Raw genomic sequence first — 20692 nt, forward strand, 5'->3', positions numbered from 1 at the left:
AAAAGAAAAGAAAAGAAGAGTTAAGCAAAGAAGAAAAAAGCAAAAGTAGGAAGTTGAGTACAAGGAAATTGAATATAAAAAAAAAGGATGAGGGGTTGAGATAAGGTGTGTGAGTGTGTGTGTTTGTGTGTGTGTGGGTTTGTGTGTGTGTGTGTGTGTGTGTGCGTGTGTGTGTGTGTGTAAGTGTAGACAGATACACCCGAAGCGTAGAAGCGCAGGTGTACCTGTGAAGCTGTTGTTGAGCAGTCTAAGTAAGGGCTTTCTTCTGCTCACCTTGGTGGTGAAAGTGTCTTTGACGGAGGCGAGAGGCCCCGCTACCAGCGCAAAGAGGTAGCAAGGCTTGTTGTGGGGATCTTCGAATACCGCATAGTGCCTATCGGGAGCTCCCTCAACGACACTTTCCTCGATCTTGTTGCCGTTGCTCAGGAGGGTGGGAAAGCGTGTCTTGTCCGCCTCAAGCCTCACCTAAACTCCCGAGCAGAACCGCATCGCAAGAAGAAAGGCTCTTTCGAGGAGAAGACATGGCCTCGAAAAACGCGGCTGGCTTCCCAGAAGGAGCAGAAGGAAGCAAAGCAGCGCGCGCGCAGTCTAGAGAGGAGGCCTTTGAGGAATTTTTCTTACGGTAAAGAGTGCCATCACGTCAGGTCTGTCGAGAAAGAAGGTGATGCGTCTGAATCCCTCGGCTTCGCACTGAGTGCATAAGAGATCGTTCGACATGTACAGCCCGGAGAGCTTCAGGTTGGCTTTGGGGTTGATCGCGACTTCGCTCTTGACTTCGAAAGGCTTGTTCGCCTCTGCAGGCAGCACCGAAGAGGGGATGTAGAGGGCTCCCTCCTCATCCAAGCTGAACCTTGGGCTGCCCTCCTTGACGCCGCCCTCTGTGGAGGGGGGGGCCCCCTGGGGGCCCCCCTCCAACTCCGCGTCGTCTACCCACAGCCGCTTCAGCTCCAGACCCTCGCCGTCCAAGCGCAAGTCCACAGGAGGCGTTCCGACACGCCTCCGCATCGAGAGACGCGAGGTAACCTGTGCGGGCAGTCGCACTTAGAAGGCACAGAGGCAGTTGCACTTTATACGGAGGAAACATGTGAGGCAAGGGTACCCACAGGAGGGCAGAAGGGGAACTCGTAACAGGCGTGTTTATGCACCGTTGGCGTGTCTTAGGGTCGCGATTCGATGCAAGTCTATAAATGGCTTTTTTTGCAAGCAATTTTGCATGCATGCATGCAAAGCCCGTATTAGCGCCCTTCCCCTCCCTCCGCATGTTTCTTAAGGCCTTGACTCCCGGGTTGCTCCCCCCATAGGCTCTAGCACGAGATTAGCGTGTGTGCATTGTGAAGCAACGCCTGCAGTGCATGCAGAGCCTTCCCCGCCGGTCTAGGACTGAAGCTATTACCCCTTTAGGGTGTTTCTACTGCGCTGATGAAGCTGCATGTGCAGGTACCCCTCTGGCCCCCCCGCCTCCCCTCCCATGACGTACAAGCGTTTGCAGAGGGTCCAGTTGGAACGATAGGTGCACGCGGTCGATCAGAAAGTCGGTTGGTTTGTAGTCAAGCCGCCTCTTTTCCTTGGGGGCCTTTGTCGGACGAAGCACCAGAGACTCGGGCTGCTGCTGCTGCACGCTCGCGGGAGCAGTAGTTGTGGTTGCCGCTGCTGCAGCAGTCGAGGCACCTGATACAGTTGCCATTGCCGAAGTGGATGCGGGGAACGACGATGCAAGGAGGCGGGAGAGAGAAGACAGATGTGTGCTTGAAGGGGCAGCCGATGCCGCAGGGTTGTTCCCCAACCGAAGGAAGTTGCGTCTTAAATGCCAATAAACACCGCTGAGAGGCCTCGAGCAGACAGGGTTGTCGAAGAACAAGCCAAGACAAGGAGAATGAGGAGTGATAGAATTGCTGGAGCCGCTGCAGCGGCAACTCGCTTGAGCGCGTGTCAGGGATTTTCCAAAGGCGAGACGCTTATCTGTGCGCAGCAAGAAAGCAAGGGGGCAAGATTGAATGCGGCGATACGCATGCAACGAATAGTCTAATTGCAAAATAAAGATCAATAAATGTGCAGGAGAGCTTTGGAGAAAGGTGTTGCCGCTGCATTTGCAGCGCTTGCACGGGAAACGCCCCACTGCGACGACCCGGTCAAGAGGAGGGGGCCCCCTCGGCAGGGGGGCCCCCATGGGTGTTCAACCCGCGGGAAACGAGTTCTTGCCTATTGCGCAGTGAAGATTTCTTGCACGGAAAGAGACAGGAGCCGCAAATTGGGAGCTTTTGGAGCACAAGAAGGCAGACTGCAGAGAGAGCGAAATGGGGGCCCCCCCCGAGAACCCTTTGAAGACTGCTGCAGTGAGCGCTGCCCAGCAGCTAAAAGCAACCCTCCTCATCTGCTTGAGGCTTCCCAGTTCGGTGAGGCGTGGTTTCCATGCGTTTCAAGAGAAAAGAGAAAGAAACAGGCGAGCATTGTTTGCTGCCTTCCCCCTGGCGAAGCCACAAAACGGGGGCCCCACTGGAAGGCTTAGAGCCCCGAGTATGGGGCCTCCCCATAAATACAACCAAGGATGTCTCCAGCCTCATTCGAAGAAATAGTCGATTTTCAGTTACTTAAAGTGGCTCTCTTCTCGCACAGCGGGGGTGCTGGGAGGCCCCTCGGAGCGATGAGTACTCTACAAGTCCTTCCAGAGACATGAGAAGGGGGGAATCCCCCTATCGAGGAGGGGCCCCTGCGCCGGAGAAGGAGATTCGCCTTTTTAGAGTTAGAAGTTTCTGATGGGGCCAGTGGGTGGTGCAGTGGCGCTGTGTGTAGCGCAGGGAAAAACCCTCGACATCCAAGATGCGAGATTTCAAAAAGGGGGCTACTTCTTTGGCTTGTTGCGCGGCCCTTGTTGTTACAGGCGCCATCGCTGCGTTGGCGTTCGCAGCAGCTGCCCGCTCCTGTAACAATGTCGCCACAGACTTTTCTTCCACGCAGCTGCAGACGCATCGGCAGCAACTGCGGCTAGCGGCGTGTAGGGAACCTTTGTTTCTTTTGTTAGACCCTCTGCTCCCTTTGCGGGCAGGCAGTCGCCACTCGCAGAGGCCTCTGCGTAATCCGATTGCGTGTTCTCCTCGAAGGAGCCCGATGGGTGATAGACTCTCAGGAAACTGTCTTTCTCGGTGTGCGTCAGGAGAAGGAGGGGGGCCCCCGATTGAGGGCCCCTTAAGAAACAGGGGCCTCCTCGCCTCCTCCCGACTCCCGCTAAGGCCCTTGCAAAACTTAGAGATTTTTCCCCTGTCGGATGAATCGCCACAGACGGAGGGGGATGCACTTCGTCTCAGCGAAAGGCCTCCCAATGCTCGACTGCCCAAAGGAGAATTCCGGTGCTTTCTTTGATGAGCAAGCACAATAAACACATAGCGATGCCACCCTTTCTGGAACGCCCTTTATCTCCACACCCACCTGCTTATTGTTTAAAACAGTCCAATGCATCAGCTGGAACAGATAGACGCACATTCAACAAACACATCCACCTGTACACACACGTATACATATACATATATATAAATATATACATACGTATATACATACATACCTACCTACATACATACGCATATTTCTATACACTCTCCTATGGTGCTCCCTTTCACAAGAAGGGTCTCCTCAGGTAGGTGGGAATATGGCATTAAGCAAGCCAGCTGCTTTCAAGATTCACTCGCGGAATTCGGAGGCTCCCTGCGGTGTATATACGTTCGCCACAGGCCGAAACAAAGTTTGGGACAAAACTTTTTGGCAGACACAAATATCTGCAGCCGCATTGTTAAGGCCTTCCAGAATGCACATGCTGCGGCAGAGCAACGCGAGCGGAAGCACCAGCCACAGCAGCAACAACAACAACAACAGAAACTACAAAATTCTCAGAGCCTTCCTGGTAGTCGCGTTGTAGAAGTTGGTCCAGGGACGGGAGCCTTGACTCGACTGCTGTATCCTTTGTTTCCAGACATGCTCGGTCAGTAGGGATACCTACCACATGGCTTCTTTCGAAGTCTCTCCAACGACAACGAAGTACAATTCTGACGTCTGTGTGTGTGTATGTCTGTGTGTGTGTCTGTGTGTGTATATGTGTGTGTGTGTGTGTCTGTGTGTGTGTGTGTGTCTGTGTGTGTGTGTGTGTGTGTGTGTGTGTGTGTGTGTGTGTGTGTGTGTGTGTGTGTGTGTGTGTGTGTGTGTGTGTTTGTGTGTTGGTGTGTGTGTGTGTGTGTGTGTGTGTTTGTTTGGTTTTGTGTGTTTTGTTTTGTTTTTGTGTGTGTGTGTTCTTGTGTCTGTGGTGTTGGTTGTGGTTGTGTGGTTTTGTCGGGGGGGGGGGGGGGGGGGGGGGGGAGTTGCAGTCCTCAGTAACGGGCGGCACCTTCGGCAGTATTCTTCTTAGTTCCTTCATTGCGTGTCGCTGTGGCCTACACTGCACCCTGTTTTCGCTCTTCTTGTTAGGTATTATCGCGTGCTGTCTTGACCTGAGCCATTCCGAGGTATTTCTTCAGATTATGCGTGTATGTGGGGGCTTTCGCTTGTTGTTCAGGTCCGACGGCGGGGAGATCATCAGAAGCACGAGGCGCGTGTTATCTGCATCGGCCTCGACTGCGACTTGGCAATGCTTCAAGTTGACGATCCGGACTTCTGGCAGGGTATGTAATACTCTGCGAGTATTTCCTTGCCTGTGTGGTGATTTGTTGGGTGTATGTAGTCTTGCTTGCGATTGTTCGTAGTGGCTGTAGACCCCCAATCGGCGTGCGAATGCTCGCTTTGAAACACCTCTCCGCATTGCGACTGGGGAGGATTGCGGGTGCAGGGTATTTCTTTTAGTCTCATGAGGCTCTCGCAGAGGTACTGCGGCGGCTTTGTGTGAGATTGCTCGAGTGCATGCATGCATGCGTGCATGCATGAACTACTGTTCTCCTCGGCTTCGTCTGCAGGTATCGGCCCACCGCTCTCCTGGGGCCCCTCCCCGTCATTAGAGGACCCAGTAACTGTAGCAGGGTATCCCCTGGGAGGTGACAACTCTTCTGTCACACAGGCAAGACCAGCACATAGAGGCCGTTGTAAAGGATTCAACTTTCACAACGCGCTACCTTCGCTGTGGGATCTAACGCAGCATGTCGCGACAAAGTTCAGAACATCTCGAGGCAGTCTTTGTTTCCTTTCTGTGCTTTTGAAAGGGCATTCAGTTTTTAATAGCCTAATGTTGTGTGGAATTTCGTATTCTTTCTCCGGAAAACGCCACTAGGTGTCTTTATAAATCGTGGGCAGCCCTTTGCCCAGTGAGATAGTGACGGTCCACAGCCTTGGCGCCTCCAAGCGTGTTTGCATCGAGACGACCTGAAAGAAGGTATTAGTGGGGATGTGGTGTATGTATCTGGACGAGTTTCCGGTGCTGTGGGTTGCTGTGGGTTTTAGGGGGTGGTTTCTCGCACAGACCTCCAGCAATATTCGATGGGGTCTTGCTGGCTGTTGGCGATCCAAATTGATGCTGCAATAAACCCGGGAAACAGTGGGGGCCCGGCGTTGAATAAGGAGAAGCAGTGTGTTGGTATAGCCTTCCAAAGCCTGAAGGACGGAGACACTGAGAACATCGGATATATTATTCCTTCGGAAGTGAGGAACCACAAGCACTCAGCTCGCTGGACTGCGTGGGGGGGTGGTAGAGAGTGCGGCATTTCAGTGAACGCAGTTGGAAGTGCCTTCCCTCGGGATCGGTAAAATCTCTTGCACAAACATGGAGTTCTTGCTGAGTACGGAGACTCGTTGTCACGATGGTGGGCAGTAGAGGATGATGCCTTGCGGCGTGTAGGTGTGGGCGCTTGTTCTCAGGTGGTTGTCCACTTCTTGGAGGACTTTCAGCGGCACAAGAAGTATACGGGCTTCGGGGATTGTGGGTTTACCTGGCAAAAGCTGGAGAACCGCTTTATGAGGAGCGCTTTGAGCCTCAAGACCAAGCAACACGGTGTACTCGTCAAGAAGGTCCGTATGCCAAGGACGCAGTTGACAGGCCTGTGGTTTTCTTGAACACAAGGTCTTGGCGAGTAATCTGACTGCCACTCTGCTTTGCTTGGCCGGGAGCGTGCCGGTTGCAGCACGCGCATCCAATCGAGTTCGCTGGGGAGGAGGCGGGAGGCGCAGGGGGGCTGCTTCAGTGCGTGTACCTGCACGCTGCTGTTTGCGAGAGCACTTCACCTGCACTTGCGCCTTTGCGGTGCTGCCGTGTCGTATGTATAGGTGGACGGGGCCTCTTTTGCGCGCGACGTCCTGCAGCGAGGCGATATCGTCCTGGCGGTAAATGGCAACCGCGTGGCTTCTGACGGCAGCGTGCCGTTCAGGAACGGCGAACGCATCCTCTTCTCCTGGCTCTTTGCTCAGCTGTTTGTGGGAGACAGGTGCTCCCTCACGATCCTCAGAAGGGGCCGGCAGTTTGAAGTGTCGTACCAAGTCGGAAAGGTCAACGTACGTCAGCCGCTGGGCCCTGATTTAGAAGACCTTGCATGCGTCAAGGGACAACTGACAACATTATAGAGATCCCCACAAAACGACATACACGCAGTTGGCTCTCTTCCGTCATAGCTGTCTGACCTCGTCTTTCCCCGCTCTTGATGCGATCGATCTTGTCTCCTTCGCATTTTTTAACCGTCACATGCTCATGGTTTGCCTTGGTTTATTGCAGCTCTTGGTGCCGGCCACGAACGACCTGCCTCGGCCTGAGTATCTGATTGTAGGGGGGCTGGTCTTCGTACCTCTCAGCGAGCCCTTCCTGAAAAGCGAATATGGGGAAGACTTCGAAAGCAGAGCGCCAGTGAGGCGTTGCTTGCCCTGCGAGTTGTGCTGCTGGTTGGCCGCTTGCCGTCGCTGCTGCTTCACTGCTTTTTGTGCTTCTTCGACGTCTTCGTATGGCCCTGTAGAGTAGATCCACTAGCCTGTTTGCTTTTTGCTCGCGCTGCTGCTGCTACGCAGGTGCGGCTGCTTGACAGATGGCAGCACGGGATGCAACAGTTCCCAGGACAGCAATGTGTGATCCTCACGCACGTCCTTGCTCACGAAATAACGGGTGAGAGCCGATTGCCTGCTTGCTGGGTTTTTTACGAGCCTTCAGCTTATGCAGGCTCCTATTTTTGAATTCCGTAGCCGGGTTTTGTATCACTGCTGCGAAATTCGGGAAAGGATCATTGTGTGTGCCGGCATTGCACGTTGGAGCAGCACGTCGGCTCACCAGCCTTAGAAGCAGTGGCAGTATTTAGCAGGGGGGCCGCTGCCTTTTGAATGCAGTGCTGACAGAAGCGCAATTCTCTGTCTTTGGCTCGAAGCCCAGAGCGCGGGCGTCGACGATCTGGGTAGATATGCGGCTATGAACAACACAGTACAGCTTGTGGTTTTACCAATGGCATGTTTTGCATGCATTCGGTGCCTGCATTGTGGTTTTGTCTCTGCGTGTGCAGTGGGCTTCGAGCATCTCCACAACTTGCAGGTCATGGCGTTTAATGGCCAAGCGGTCCGCACGCTACGCCATCTCAATGAGCTCGTGGAAGCGTCCAATGACGAGTACTGGAGGCAAGCCGATTTTCCTCACATTTAGTGCTTCCGTCCCTTACTGGTTGCCTGCCGTGGCGACACTCCGTCTTCCGTGTCTCCGTTATCGCTCTCGTTTGCGCTGCGGTTACTTCGGCTGCGGCTTGTTGAGCTGTGGTCAGCCGTGCTGCTTGATCATCTCTATCGGCAAAGCCTGTGCATACGCGATCCTACCCGTTGCCGCCTCTCGTGCTACTTTCTGCAGATTCGACCTGGATCACGAGGAAGTTGTTATTCTCAAAGCGGCCTCTGCTCGATCTGCGCTGAAGTCCATTCTGAGCCGCAACCTGATTCCCTCGCACAAATCGGAAGGGTTGTGACACACGACATCCAGACTGTACCAAATTTCAAGCCTACAGTACAAGAGGAGACGCCGAGCCGTCTTACTGCGCTCCACTGCGTTCCTCTTCCCATGTATGGGGCTGTAAGCTCACTGTAGCACTGCCTCTTTCGCGTCCAGTGCTGCTCTCGATCTCTTTCCGTTGGTCGGAAGAATGATTTTTCTTGGATAAGTGCTATGCGCTGATGGGAGACGCTGTGATGGCCTTTTCTTTTGCTGTTTGTGGCTTGGTACTTGAGCAGTGAATCCCAGAGCCAGTTTCTTGTGGCTTTCTTGGCAGGGCCCTTAGCAACCCAACCTGTGCAAGTTAAAACCCTACATCCAATTCGTATAGTTCCTCTTTCGCCTTGTGCGTTGGTAGACTCCTATGCGCAAAAAGAGAAGGAAAGTTTGAGTCGTGATGCAACAGCAGTGAAGGCTCTACTTCAGCGATCACCAAGATTTAGCGAGTTAGGCGTCGGGGTAGGCAACAATCAACCGAAGCAAAGTCTGCATGGAGGGGATGCGTAGTGTAACGCTCTTTCGAAAGGTTGCGTAATATTCTTCGCTTAGTGCGCGATGCTGAGGCGCGCTTATGAAAAGAAAATTAAGAGGCAGGCGGATGACCTGTTGAAAAGGCGTAATGCGAGAATGGACCAGCGCCTCATGGCAAAACCTGGTGTTGGTACCGTAAAGGGACGGACCTAATGCAAGCGCGCTAGCTTACAACCTCTGAACAAAATTACTGTAAAACGGAGGTTTTCCATGCGTCATGTTAGCAAAGCAAATTGCTTGACAGATTGCGGCGGATCAACAGTCTGCTCGACACTTGACATCATAGAGGCTTTTTTACAAATCCCTGTTCACCCTGGTGACAGGCACAAAATCACGGTCCACTCTCGCCAACGCGAGCCTACTCGAACGCCGCTTGCACTTGTCAAAGCCCCAGCCGAGTTTAGCCACAGGTCAACTGAAATTGTAGCGAGCCTACCACTTACGGCTGGATGGCCGATTTACATGGGAGAAGCCTTACGATTCAGCCAAAAATTTTAGAAGCGACTGAAGCACCAAGGGAGTGCCGTTCAGCTGTTGCAGAACAAGCAGTGGTATGTGAAGGTACACAACAATCGTTGGCTTGAGAACAATTTAGTGTCAACTTTTTCGTGTTTCACTTGCAGGAATTTAACTGTCTCCGAGAAAATTGAAGCAATAATGCCGTGGTGCTTACTTGAAGACCTTTCCAAGGACATGAAGCTCTCAGCTTGCATCTTACTATCGAAACTTCACTCTTGGCGTTCTTAAATTGCTGCCCTTTCGACCGAAATAAATACGCAGGATGCCACAGGAGGGACGCATGTTGGCTTTGTTGAAGCTGCTCCGGCTTTTGTAATGCCCGCTTAAAAGCACATCCTGACAAAGGCCACTGATAGTAACACAGCAGTACCTGTTATTTCCTCTAGAGGTTACGGGCTCTCTAAGACGCCGCACTGTTGCTTGTTACTCTGATCGTTCCACAAACACCGAGTAGCGGCATGCAGTGCAGGAAAAGGAATTCCATGCGGTGTGGTGGAGGGTGGAAAAGTGCGGACACTACTTGATAAGGCGTGATTCTACTGTCCAGACCGATCATCAGAGTCTCTGTATCTTTCAAAGGGCTTCTGAAACTTGGATTATCCTAGGGCTGTTCGCTGGTATTGGTGCCTCCGGTAGTATGACTTTATAGTGAGTCGCCGACCTGCTCTCGCGACGCCCCAGCGGCTCTCTATTGTGCACTACAATTGATTTTCTGTGCTGATTCAAGGTGAACATCGAGATTGCGTATCGTATGCTTCTGACACTCATGCAACAACTGTTATAGTCAAAATCTAGAAGGAAAAAGTGGGTGAAGCCCCTTCACGCTGATTATGGCATTTTGTGGCTCCAAACAAGGCGGTGACTTCGTCATTTGTACATCCCGGCGTTGATTAGCAGTGTAGTTTTGCAAGTCACACCATCGTGTTGGTTCGGGCCATACTGGTATTCACACTACAGCGCAAAAGCTCTTGCAGTTCTTCTGGAGGCCTGGGATGCGTCCCTAGGCAGAGCACGCACTGTCATGCCCAGATGATCAAGAATTTAAAGGCACGCAACTCTTTACAACCCAGCCTTTTGCAAAGCCATCTGGATGTTGAAAAATTCAAACTGTCCTGACTATGATTTTGTTGGACTGGCAGAGGTCAATGGTCAGGATAGCATGTAGGTCGTTGTCGAGAATCTTGGCGAACATCCCTATTTCACACCCCGTCCCAGCTCTATTACGACTCAAAGGCTCTTCCAATTATTCTAAATCCATGTCTAAAAGCTACATAAAATCCCCAAGAGTGTCACGATTATGCAGGTATACTAAGCTCGTAATTTTGTTCTGGCGTGTCTTTATGACCTGCCTACGCATTGAGTATACAAGGGCCACTGCAAACCACTTTGAGGCAGCTGGACAGACCGACCGCAGCAAGCTCACTCTTCTGCGGTACTTGCGGCTCTATGCTTACAAAGTTCAAATGCTTGGCTTGATTCCCTTGTTCTGAGCCCTTCTATAATGCAGCAGTACACTCGTCTACCCAGGCTCTTCATAATTCCCGGTCTACACTGAGGATCCCGTCTACGGCCCGGTTCAGGACCTGGTGGTGGTACGGAATCAAAATCCGCCATGAGCAGCGAAGGGATTCAGACAGCAGCGGGACAGTGCACGCTATGTCTGCGTAGAGCTCAAGAGAGAGCAGCGCGGAATTAGGATGAGCGGTGGTCGCCTGTACGTTTTGACCACAGCGATTCGGTTCTGATCAAGACAGGCTTTAAAAGGTGGACCAAGAGGTGTCCAGACAAATATGTGTGCGGCCAAGTGGCTAGGACCATCTGCCATCCTCTCACAAATCAACGCTTGTTCTTACTATATCAATTGTCTTAATGGCTGGAAGGGCCACGGGGCTATCAACAGTGGCAGCTTAGAGAAGTTTCTAAGCTCTAGACTTTCCGGAATATTTGCAGAGTTTGTTACGCTGTCAAGTAACCCGTATAGAGCCGGAGGATCAACAGGGAACCGTAGAAGTGGTAAAGTCCAGGCTAATTGAGCACCGAGGGGGTACTAGATGGCAGTTTCTACTTAAATGGGATGTAGAGAGGCAAATTCAGTGATCGAAGGAGGCATAAATGCGGGCATTATTTTCGTTAAGAGGGCTTACGGCTCGGTTCGGCTCGTGACGATAGAATTCTATGGAAGGAACTCCTTGCGATCCTTGGATGTAGAGAGCTATTTCAGGCAGCATATGCCCTGTGGAAGGGCGAGCGCCACGGGTATCACTTCGAAATTGCTCGGTTAACACTTCGGTGTCTTCTCTACATTCAGATCTATGCACAGGAACTTTCAGGTATGTTTCTTTCTGCCTTTTCCCCAATCCATCTTTTCGAGTTTTGTGGTAGACTCCCTTGCATGTCCCAGCCGCACTTGCATGGCGCCATAGCTCCACTGTTGAAAATGTGTAATTTAATATCCTTTATATACTATACCTGCACTCTATTTTATTGTAGTAGGACGCTAACACTTTTTCGCATTCCAACGAACGACAGTGAGTCATCGCTCCACCGCGGTAATGTTGGCTTACCCCCTCTTTCGTTGTTGGCTTGTGAGTGCATTATCATGCCCGTCGGCTTCTTTTTAGCGGCCTCTACACACATGCGCTTTTCTAATTTGCACTATTTTTGCCTTCCTGCCTGTTCGGGGAGTGGCGGTAGTGTGAAAATTCTCACAGTACTTCATGCAATCGTCCTCGATACACAGGTACAGAAGACGAGGGCATATGTTTTAAAATAGGGAAGGACATATAATGGGCTCTATTTGCTACACTTCAACACTTTCTACCACACTAATTATATTTAAGTAGGACACAGTAAAGAATTGGCTGATTGGTTTGCTTCTTCGTATATCATATCATTTTGATTGCGAAGTGCTGTTAGCTCGACACAAGAAAACGCAAGGGTATGTGCGCGCACATTAAAAGCTATGAGCGCTTGCTTTTCTGAGTGATCGGAATGCTTAGAGGGTGCACCTACGCGCAGCCTGGTTGTCCCTGCTTCCCTTGAGTCTTCAAGTCTGAACAGCACTGGTATGGAAGGGAGGAAGTTTATTTGTTATTACTCATATACCGTCTATTTAGATTTCAAATGATCTGTACTTACGCGTCTACCAATGAGCAAAACACGTAGGATGTCTTTTTCCACTATACGGCACCAGCTCGATATGCAGGAGGAAGGGGTTTAGTAAAGTATGGGGGAGGATCGAAAGTGTTAGATGACTGGTTGTTGGACAGGGAGATCACTGAGATTAAATGGAGACATGACTACTATTTTTGGCACCATTGCAATGCATCACAACTCATCGGCCCTAAGGTCGTTTCTATAAAGTACAAAACGAGTACCACGATGACAGTACGGTCTGGAAGGGGGCCTCCTAGGAAAGGTCAACGACGGTCAACAGCTGAAGTAAGTCAAAGAGTGCTGGTCGCCTGTAAGTGGTAGAGCCAACAATCTATAACATTTTGTGTGCGTGGGGACACAGCTATCTCTCGATACCGCACACAGCACGCATGAATGGAGCAGGGAGACAAGTCCGAGAGGGATTGAGCAACTAAGCGTACTTGGTCTACCCCTTACTTCCCCTCCCTATCCTGCCTCCGATGCTTCTTCCACAGGTTTTCCACTGCATCAGGGGACAGTTTAATTTTACATTGGCAATAAGCTACAAAGTACTCCTTCTTTAAAGAACCTTGTCGTCCCATCTTCTGTGCCGGGATGGCAAGTGAGGGGGAACAGCTGTTGCAAGCCAGAAAGAGTGTTTGACCTCTCTGTGTCTAGATACAATTTTCACCCATTCAGGAATTGGGGCTAAAGATACAATGCCCTGGCCGTCTGAATGCTTGAGCACCGTTGCATGGCTGTTCGTTCACCCTTGTTACTAAAAGTAAAAAGCAGCATCCAGGCAATACACAGAGTTTTGAAAACGTACGGAGGCTACGACCGCCAATGACTTGCATTTCAGCTTTCCGTTTCAAGCAGCTACGAGTGCATAAATTCGCTAGACGGATGCATATGGTCCGCACTGACTACTCTATGTTGACTGCTCTCCACTATAGGCGCAGCTCGCCCTCGTTTCAACGCCTTTAGATCGCCTACAGTCCACAGTTCAGGGAACAGCCACAGAGCCCAATAAAATGCAAAATGGGTCGTTCAACAGACCCACAGAAAGCCCACTGTGGAGTATAAATCGTATATACAACATACAACCATGTTATATGCTGTTATGGCTTTTATAGCACGTGCTCCACAGGCCGTATGCTTTCTTTTATGCCAAGTTGTACAAACGACACCGCTTATCGAAATACATCATTTGATATGTTACCTAGTACTTCATAGGTCATGCGTTGATATGGCAGGCCCTGAGCATTAGGAGAACTATGCAACGAACTACTGCGAGTCAGAAGACGCACTGCATTGTTGTACACTACAAGCAATGCAAAGGCACATAAGCAATTGCAACGGGTCCCGGGCAGCGGACAGAGAATGATGCCGCCACAAAAATTAGCTGCTGCCTTGAACACAAATTGATACCTGCTGCTTTAGATATATCACGTCATCAGCTGCATCCAGTGCAGCAAACACAGCAGGTGCAATGCATGTCGCAGACAAAACAATCTTGACCAATACTGGGTTTTCCCTCGATGCCCATGTCTCCATTAAGATCCTGTTCCGCGGCTCACTGACCATCTGGGAAGTCCAGTCAGCAACACAGGCGATATGTCTATTTTGTTGCTTTTGCTGTTGTGCCTCTCGTTGGTGCGAACCAGGCGTTGTTGGACAGCTACTCCATCAGGCGTCTCCCTTTGACGCACTTTAACACTCTGAAGCTCATGCCTAGTGCGGCAGCTTTCAGAAAACATCAAATTACCTCATATCATATAACGTAGCGTATGCCGTACACTATTTGTCATACGACATGTGTATGATAGGGGCAAAATAAGCCGAACCACAGCACCCAAGAGCAGGCTCTGCACCCTTCCTGTGGCTCGGAAGCTAATGAGGTAAAGAACTTGTCTTAAGCCAAGCCAAAACACAACAGCAGAAGCCGTTTGTCTGCTCATCTTTTTTCTCCACAGACAGCACAATATCTCGCAAATGCTTCATGTACTAGACTGAACGCTGTCGGAATGCTTTCGATGGAATATCAAAGAAAAACAAAAGGCAGAAAGACGAGGATGGCACAGTTTACACAGAAGCAACAAACGGAGGGAGAAGGGATGAGAGTTTCAGCAGACGAATGAGAGATTCAGAGCATGACACAAGCAGGTTGTTTCATGGCAATCTTCCTGTACCAGAAAGTCACTTTTAGCACAACAGTATGCCTTGCAATGTCTCTCTTCGCGCCTTTCATTCTTCTCTTCTTCCACAGTCTAGTTCTAACTACAAGTCTTCAATACCAGCACCGTCTGCATCCTCATCTACTCTGCCCAGTTCGCTGGCTTGCGATTCGCTGCTCTCCTGGTGCTGCGGAGGTGCCTCATCTTCTTTCTTTCTCGCTTGCTCCCTCTCCCATGAGTCACGACTCGCATATTTCATCACATGCTCTGTACGCAAATATAGTTGCAGCACAAGCTCAGAGACGCACCACGAAAACAGTCTAGCTACAGTAGCATACCAGAAGCTAATGTCTGGAAAATGGAAACACGTACCCTTTTGCAGATGTTTCCGGCCACAACACTATAATCAAGCCACTGTCTAGTCAGGACAATACAGGTCACTGAAAGATGTGAATTATGCCTAAAGTGACGGGAAAGGTGCAGGCGTACCCTTGACTTTTTGCTCATACTGAGCCTTGTCTCTGTTAAGCAAGGATGCGGCTTCGCTGTTAAGCGGATCTTGTGGGTTTGGATAAGTGAGGAGCTGGGGCAAAAATACGTCAAATACATTTACAAGGCCTGAAGAAGAAACACCGAAGAAAGATGAATGAAGAAATAAAGACGAAGAGCACAAAGGGCATGTGGTGACAATGTGTTGACCAATGAAGGGGTGAACTAAACCTGCACTCAGCGAGTCATCTTGAGGAAAAGGCTGAGCTACAGTTTCGCGTTTTTCATGTTGACTAGTTGCAACTTCCAATGCAATATGCATTTTCATTTGAACGGCTATAATTTGACATAGTAAAGTAAGTAAAGTTTGGCTGTAATTGAGAGCATGGCAGAAAATGCATAAACACGATACGGAACAGGAATAGCACCATTAATTGAAGTGTAAGCTGCAATTTGCGACTGCACCACAGCCATCTCTACAGCTTGCTCGATCGTATACCTTCTTGAAGCTAATCCCCATTAGTTTCAGCCACACCTGTCTTGCCCTCGATGTCTCGCCCTCTTTCGCTCCCACCGTCTCCCTCCCTCCCTCCCCCTCCGGCTCGCTCACTGTATAGTGGAGTCCAAGTTTGGTTAATGACGTCGAGGCACACAGACCCTGAAGCCTCGTCAACATTTGGATGTAAGATCTTGTTTAAAAAGCCTATGGAAGGCGAAGAGAAGGGATAGTCATCTGGCAGCGTAACGTGCACTCGCCAAACGCCGCCTTCATAGATCGCTGGAAGACCAAACAACACAAAACGGTTGAACGCATACAAAACTACGCATGCAAAAGAATGAAAGATGAGGAAAAACTTAGAGCACTGCAAGAAACAAGTGGAGGAGAAGTCAAGATAGCGTGCATTTTTACTGATGGCCAGATGCTTGAGACCTCACAAGGCAAAGATTCAAATAAAAGAAAACGCCTAAGTATGGGTGAAGTAAACCTGATGAACCTGACTGATGCAAAACGAAGGTTAGGTCAAAAGGACAGCAGTCGTGGGTGGTCCAAAACTACCCCTTTAACTCAATACTTGAGCGCGTCTGAGACTTGTATCTAGGAGGGAGGTAAAACGCTTAGTCCTTAGCTTAACTATTATTGTTGGAGTGTCTTTGTGCTTCATAAAGTAAAGAAGTATGCGCATAGAGGCGTGGACAGGATTTCTTGCCAACAACAAGTTTGTAGGGCGGTGGGACGAAAAAAATGTTGAGAAAGCGTGGAAAATACATAGGATAAGACAAAATAGAGTACGCGTCTAAACGAGGCATTAAAACTCCAAATGAGAAGGTTAAAAGTATATTCAGGACAAGGCTGTTCCGCTTACTCTCCTTAGGCCCATGAAAGACGACGTTGAAGTCTTGAGTATTTTTGTTGTTCAGCTCCAAGTCATATCCAGCCATCAGCCTGAATCACATAAAGAAGGCCGAAGTAAAAACACACACAGAAGTGGTAGTTTTATACATCGTTGACTCCCTACACAACGTTTGGAAGGCCCTTCTACTCGAACACAAAGGACGTGCTGCGGCCGAAGGCAAAAGGATATGTGGCGCTTAACTCACTAGTGCAACCAAGTTGAGAGGAATAGGAGAAGCACAATTGGACAAGTGTACGAGCTTACAGTTTGGCAAAGTCGCACTGCTTGCGGGAGGATGATATTTGTGTCTGCGCCATCTTGACAAAACGGAAGCGGGTGACTGGGGGTGCCCCGGGGCGAAAACCAGAGCATCTCGCCCCTCCGGTAGCGTTCTACATGGACTGCACCCGCAGAGTGCAGGTGGTTTAGAGCGTCAATCGATGCAACTCCCTTGATGTCGCAATAGCTGACCACCGGTTTCCCCTGGGGGCCCTCTGCCCTTCGGGCCCTGCCCTATGAGTGAACGGGCAGTTTCCCAGTAGATTCTTCAAACAGGAACTATGCACACCACCAAAAGCTTCATTAGTGTGCCGCGTGAAGGTCAAGAAACAACAGACACTGCAGCCCCGGACTGAGAAGCGCCACCACAATGAGCAACCCTGGTCCGTTAGGCAATCAATGCGATTGCTTGTTGCAGCTTGTCAGCATCAAAATACCAGATGCCATGCTTTAGTGACAAAGTTGCTGCTTTAGTTTGGGTATTAACGCTGTCTACCAACAGGCACCTTCCCTCTCGCCCTCTTTCTCTCCGAAGCTGCGGCTGCTCCTCCCGCTGCAGCACTTTCAAGAGGGGTGGCGCATGGGAAGCCCTCAGGAAAATTAAAGGTGCGAATGGGTCGTAAAACCCACAAAAGGTACCATTAAACCGCAGTAAGTACGGCTAGACTGAATAAAAGCGCACACAACAGCCCCGGGTGACCGATACGAAACCGTTGGGGTTGCTGCACCGAAGGAGCCCATCCCGGAATAGCTTATTTGGGGCAGGGAAGGCACACTCCGTTCACCCCCGAAAACCAAGTGTACTTGCAATAAAGCAGTTGAGTAATAATCTCCATTCATTTATTGCATAAACATTGTGTCTCACTGGACCGCGTGCCCTGTGGCGTGTGGCGCTCCTTCTATCTCCGTCAAAACAGGAGTCAATTGTACCAAGCATACACTCTGATGTATTTGTTCTAACATAACGCTCATATTGAGAGCAATATTTTCAATTCTTTAGTGGCTCTCTAGTTCGCCACATTCTGCCAAAACGCATAATCCGTGTACTATACCGCCAGTGTGCCGTTTTGCCCCTGCAACAGATCATGCATGAATAAAATTGCACGCAAGTTTTAGCCTTCTAGTACTCAAATTCTCTCTCATTTAAAGGGGAGTGGAGAAGCCAAGCAAAGAGACTAGAATAACCTTCCAGATTGTTACCCTTCGGCAGCGAATGCTGCCTTGCTAGCCAAGGGCGCCAGCGACAGCCCGAGGCCCTGAGCTGAGCGCGGCTTGCGGAGCTGAAGCTGCGACTCTTCTCTCACAAAGTGACTGGGCGCCAGCTTCTTCTGAGTCTTAAAAGATTGAAGCTGTACAGCAGTTTTGCTGAGAGACACGGAGACAGATTGCGTTGTTGTTGGCGTTGCCGCTCCCTCCAGTGCACAGGACGTCGGCAGCGGACCTCATTGGATACACTGCGGGCAGTCCTGAGAAGCTCTTCCGCAGAGCAGGCTCAGCCAATTGGTTGCTGCATTATTTTGTCCATAGAGCAGTCAATTTCATAACAATTTGAAGATGTGGTTCTCTACACGGCAAGAGGGTTTTGATGACCCCAGACCGGCTATGCGCGGACCTTGTGTCGATCTGCCCGGCGCCATTTTTTGTGGCTCGATCAGCGGAAACAGCTTTTTGCTACGCGGTGGCTTTCTCCTGCAGTTTCTTTCCCTAACTGGCCTCTTCATCTCTTACTGGGCCTCCGGCGGCTCCGGTCTCTTTGGCTATGAGCTCCAGGGCATGAGCGAGGTGTGCACACCGCGCTTGCCATCGAGATACTCTGCGATTCCTGGATGATAAATATCCGATACAACATATCCTAGCCCTTTAGCGTACACTCGATATGTTCGATGCGTCGGTGTCGACAGAAACATCTCGAACAGACTTTGTTGTTGCGAACAAGCGCGCGATTGTGCACAGACCACGGAAGCTCGATTAAATTCAGCTTATTTATGTCTAAGATGTAGTTTCTGGCTTTTTATGAGACTGTATGATTTGAATTTTTAGGCCGCCCGCAGCTCTGAGGGATTCCACACTGCATTGGCCTTCTTCTCTGGGCTCTACATGCTCGGAGCAACGTACCTCGTCTGCTTCCAGGCAATTGCGGCAGATGATGCGTGGTAAGGGAACTATTCCATAAACAGCACAAGCAGCACACAAGGATAAATAGGTTGTGGGAGAGAAGTATGGAACAGCTTTCCTAGGAGGAGCGCCTGGAGGGTAGGTCTAGATTCTCACCCCTTCTATTCATTGGGCCCTATGTTGCTGTATATTTTTGCCTGTGTTGGCTGCAGCTGGGCTCGCGGTTACCGCGCTGGAAGCAAGATTCTTCGTCTTGCGACTTTCCTTGACTTGCTGAGCAGCGTGATGCAATTCATCTTCTTTTTGTACATTGCCAAATTCTACAAGCCCAAGTGGTATATGCACTTCACTGAAGGCGGGCCTGAGTGCCTCTTTTTCTCTTATATTCGCTGCCTTCACGCCGTCTGCCTCGCGCTATATGCAGCAGCGACTTACCTCCTAGAGGTTTATCACGATGAAGGAGCGGGAGATCTACACGCGTACATCAACTCTGCCCTCTTCGGATTCGCCAGTGCTGTTGGTATGTATCTCCATGGAATCGCGGGTCCACGTGCACACGGTGTAGAAAGCAATACGATCCAGGGTAGTACATCTTTGGCCTTCCGCATTACATTTGCTAGTCTGTATGTCTATGCGTGCTGCTACAGAATTCTGCGTCCTCTTTGTGCCTATCGGTGGTGCGTCTTCGCTTACCATCTGGTTTGCACTATTGGCTGCCACCACCTGGGCTATCTTCTTCGAGCCAGAGGTTAACAACGTGTCTCCTGCTCTACATGAGACAGAGCTGACCAACGACGTGGAGCAGCAGGTCGAAAAATTCGCTCGCATGTCCCCCTACTACCCCACTGGAGAACATACCGGAGGGGCCGGCATGTACTCCGCCCCCAACTACTCTCAGGCGCCAAGCCAGCAGCTACAGCAACAACCTTCCGTTGTAGCTCAGGCCTATGATGCAGAGGGTCGGCAGTAATTAAAGTAGGAGACGAGAGGGAATCAACAGTGCGTTGAGCGTCTTCGTACACAAAGGGGTCCCGCGAAGGCCCGGGACCTAGACGCCACGTGTGCTTTAGAGTTTTTAGGGACAGGAAGTCTTTATTCCTCAAACGCAGTGCAGCAGGCCCCCCTTTTGGCCGTCGGATGCTGACTACTCTATGCTTAGAAAGCTGCGGTGGTTGTAGCAGCCAAGCGTCAAGAAGGGGATGGCACCTGTGCTGTAGTGCGGGTCTCCGAACTCCCCCTGCCCCCCTCAGATAGCTCGCCATTCAGCGGTGACGGCAGCTCACTTGCGTAAGATGGATCGAAGAGCATTTGGTGCATTTGACGCAATGCGACTTTCAAAATGCGCCCTCTCAACTTTTGCAGCGACTCAACAACTAGGGAACATGCCATGCCTATTCTCAGTCGCCGTTTGCGTTTTGATCTTGCATTAGCATCGAACTTTTTGTAGAAAAGCGGAGAGTGAATTGGTCGTGGGTATGTACAAGGCTTTTGACTCAAAACTTGGAAACGCCTCGGAGCAGTGTTTTTAGGTCAGGGGGCGGCCATGTGCATGCTGGAAGCAGAAAGTGAGGTGAAGATCCTCCATTCGTTTAGTCTGTACTATGCATTGGCACATGCAGAGCTGCCTCTGCGGGCACAAATGCGAGGCATAGAATGCAAAATCCTACTCCTCCAAAAAGGGTCTTACCAGGGTCCGGACCAAATAAGCAAGCAACTGGACACTTCTAAGCCTTCTCAAAAATACTGAAGGCCCTTTCTTCTGCAAACTAAAGAGCAGATGTACGCACCTGTTGAAAGAGGCAATGGGGAGGGGTCATCCTTAGCCCTTCCAGGGGACCCTGTGGCACAAGCCTTAGCACATGAATTGCTACCCCAGGTGCTGGTCCACTCTTCGAGGTGGAGGACCGGTATCTTGCCTGGAAATCACTATCTATGGCGCTGTCTTGCACGAATCGTATAGACATGCATTTCAGTGAGGAAAAATTGATGTCAGGGCATTGTGTCGGAGCCTCGAAAAGTATGCTTATAGAAGCACGATGATCATCCCTCCACTCATGTGTGACCATAAGCTCCGCTCCTCGGCATATTTTGTTGCTTCATGCCTTTTCCCGTTCTGCCTTATCAGCAAGACTCAAAGA

At 50.4% G+C, this 20692-nt stretch overlaps 4 protein-coding genes across 4 annotated transcripts; 2 read left to right on the forward strand and 2 right to left on the reverse strand.

The window, feature by feature from the left end:
- Window positions 1-224: 224 nt before the first annotated feature.
- On the reverse strand, window positions 225-1005 carry LOC113147512 (aminopeptidase N-like; the record flags this gene model as incomplete). Its single annotated transcript, XM_026338302.1, has 2 exons — window positions 763-1005; window positions 225-465 (listed from the first exon to the last, which is right to left on the reverse strand). Coding segments are annotated over exons 1-2 (484 nt in total), but the record flags the coding sequence as incomplete, so codon positions are not given.
- A 3505-nt stretch (window positions 1006-4510) lies between these two features.
- Window positions 4511-7892, forward strand: LOC34622394 (protease Do-like 9). Its single transcript, XM_026338309.1, has 9 exons — window positions 4511-4643; window positions 4932-5032; window positions 5413-5610; window positions 5827-5976; window positions 6232-6456; window positions 6674-6802; window positions 6961-7054; window positions 7443-7554; window positions 7778-7892. Exons 1-9 carry the CDS (start codon window positions 4511-4513, stop codon window positions 7890-7892), a joined length of 1257 nt encoding a protein of 418 aa, XP_026194094.1.
- A 6488-nt stretch (window positions 7893-14380) lies between these two features.
- On the reverse strand, window positions 14381-16477 carry LOC34622393 (ubiquitin-conjugating enzyme E2-23 kDa). The gene is made up of 5 exons (XM_026338342.1): window positions 16425-16477; window positions 16131-16210; window positions 15377-15544; window positions 14767-14895; window positions 14381-14544 (listed from the first exon to the last, which is right to left on the reverse strand). The coding sequence occupies exons 1-5, from the start codon at window positions 16475-16477 to the stop codon at window positions 14381-14383; spliced, it is 594 nt and encodes a 197-aa protein (XP_026194127.1).
- Window positions 16478-17993: 1516 nt separating this feature from the next.
- LOC34622392 lies at window positions 17994-19524 on the forward strand. Its single transcript, XM_026338308.1, has 4 exons — window positions 17994-18221; window positions 18480-18592; window positions 18767-19074; window positions 19202-19524. The coding sequence occupies exons 1-4, from the start codon at window positions 17994-17996 to the stop codon at window positions 19522-19524; spliced, it is 972 nt and encodes a 323-aa protein (XP_026194093.1).
- The last annotated feature ends 1168 nt before the right edge of the window (window positions 19525-20692 follow it).

Source organism: Cyclospora cayetanensis, unplaced genomic scaffold (genome assembly GCF_002999335.1).
Source record: "Cyclospora cayetanensis isolate NF1_C8 unplaced genomic scaffold, CcayRef3 CcayRef3_contig_25, whole genome shotgun sequence".
NCBI lineage: Eukaryota > Apicomplexa > Conoidasida > Eucoccidiorida > Eimeriidae > Cyclospora > Cyclospora cayetanensis.

Coding starts and splice junctions, on each gene's coding strand:
- LOC34622394 (XM_026338309.1), top strand. CDS start 4,511: ATGTGGGGGCTTTCGCTTGTTGTTCAGGTCCGACGGCGGGGAGATCAT. Junction 6,457..6,673: donor ACCAAGTCGGAAAGGTCAAC/GTACGTCAGCCG, acceptor GGTTTATTGCAG/CTCTTGGTGCCGGCCACGAA. Junction 7,555..7,777: donor TCCAATGACGAGTACTGGAG/GCAAGCCGATTT, acceptor TACTTTCTGCAG/ATTCGACCTGGATCACGAGG.
- LOC34622393 (XM_026338342.1), bottom strand. CDS start 16,477: ATGGCGCAGACACAAATATCATCCTCCCGCAAGCAGTGCGACTTTGCC. Junction 16,211..16,424: donor CAGTGCGACTTTGCCAAACT/GTAAGCTCGTAC, acceptor TATGTGATTCAG/GCTGATGGCTGGATATGACT. Junction 15,545..16,130: donor CTTTCATGGGCCTAAGGAGA/GTAAGCGGAACA, acceptor TTGGTCTTCCAG/CGATCTATGAAGGCGGCGTT.
- LOC34622392 (XM_026338308.1), top strand. CDS start 17,994: ATGTGGTTCTCTACACGGCAAGAGGGTTTTGATGACCCCAGACCGGCT. Junction 18,222..18,479: donor AGCTCCAGGGCATGAGCGAG/GTGTGCACACCG, acceptor TTGAATTTTTAG/GCCGCCCGCAGCTCTGAGGG. Junction 18,593..18,766: donor ATTGCGGCAGATGATGCGTG/GTAAGGGAACTA, acceptor TGTTGGCTGCAG/CTGGGCTCGCGGTTACCGCG.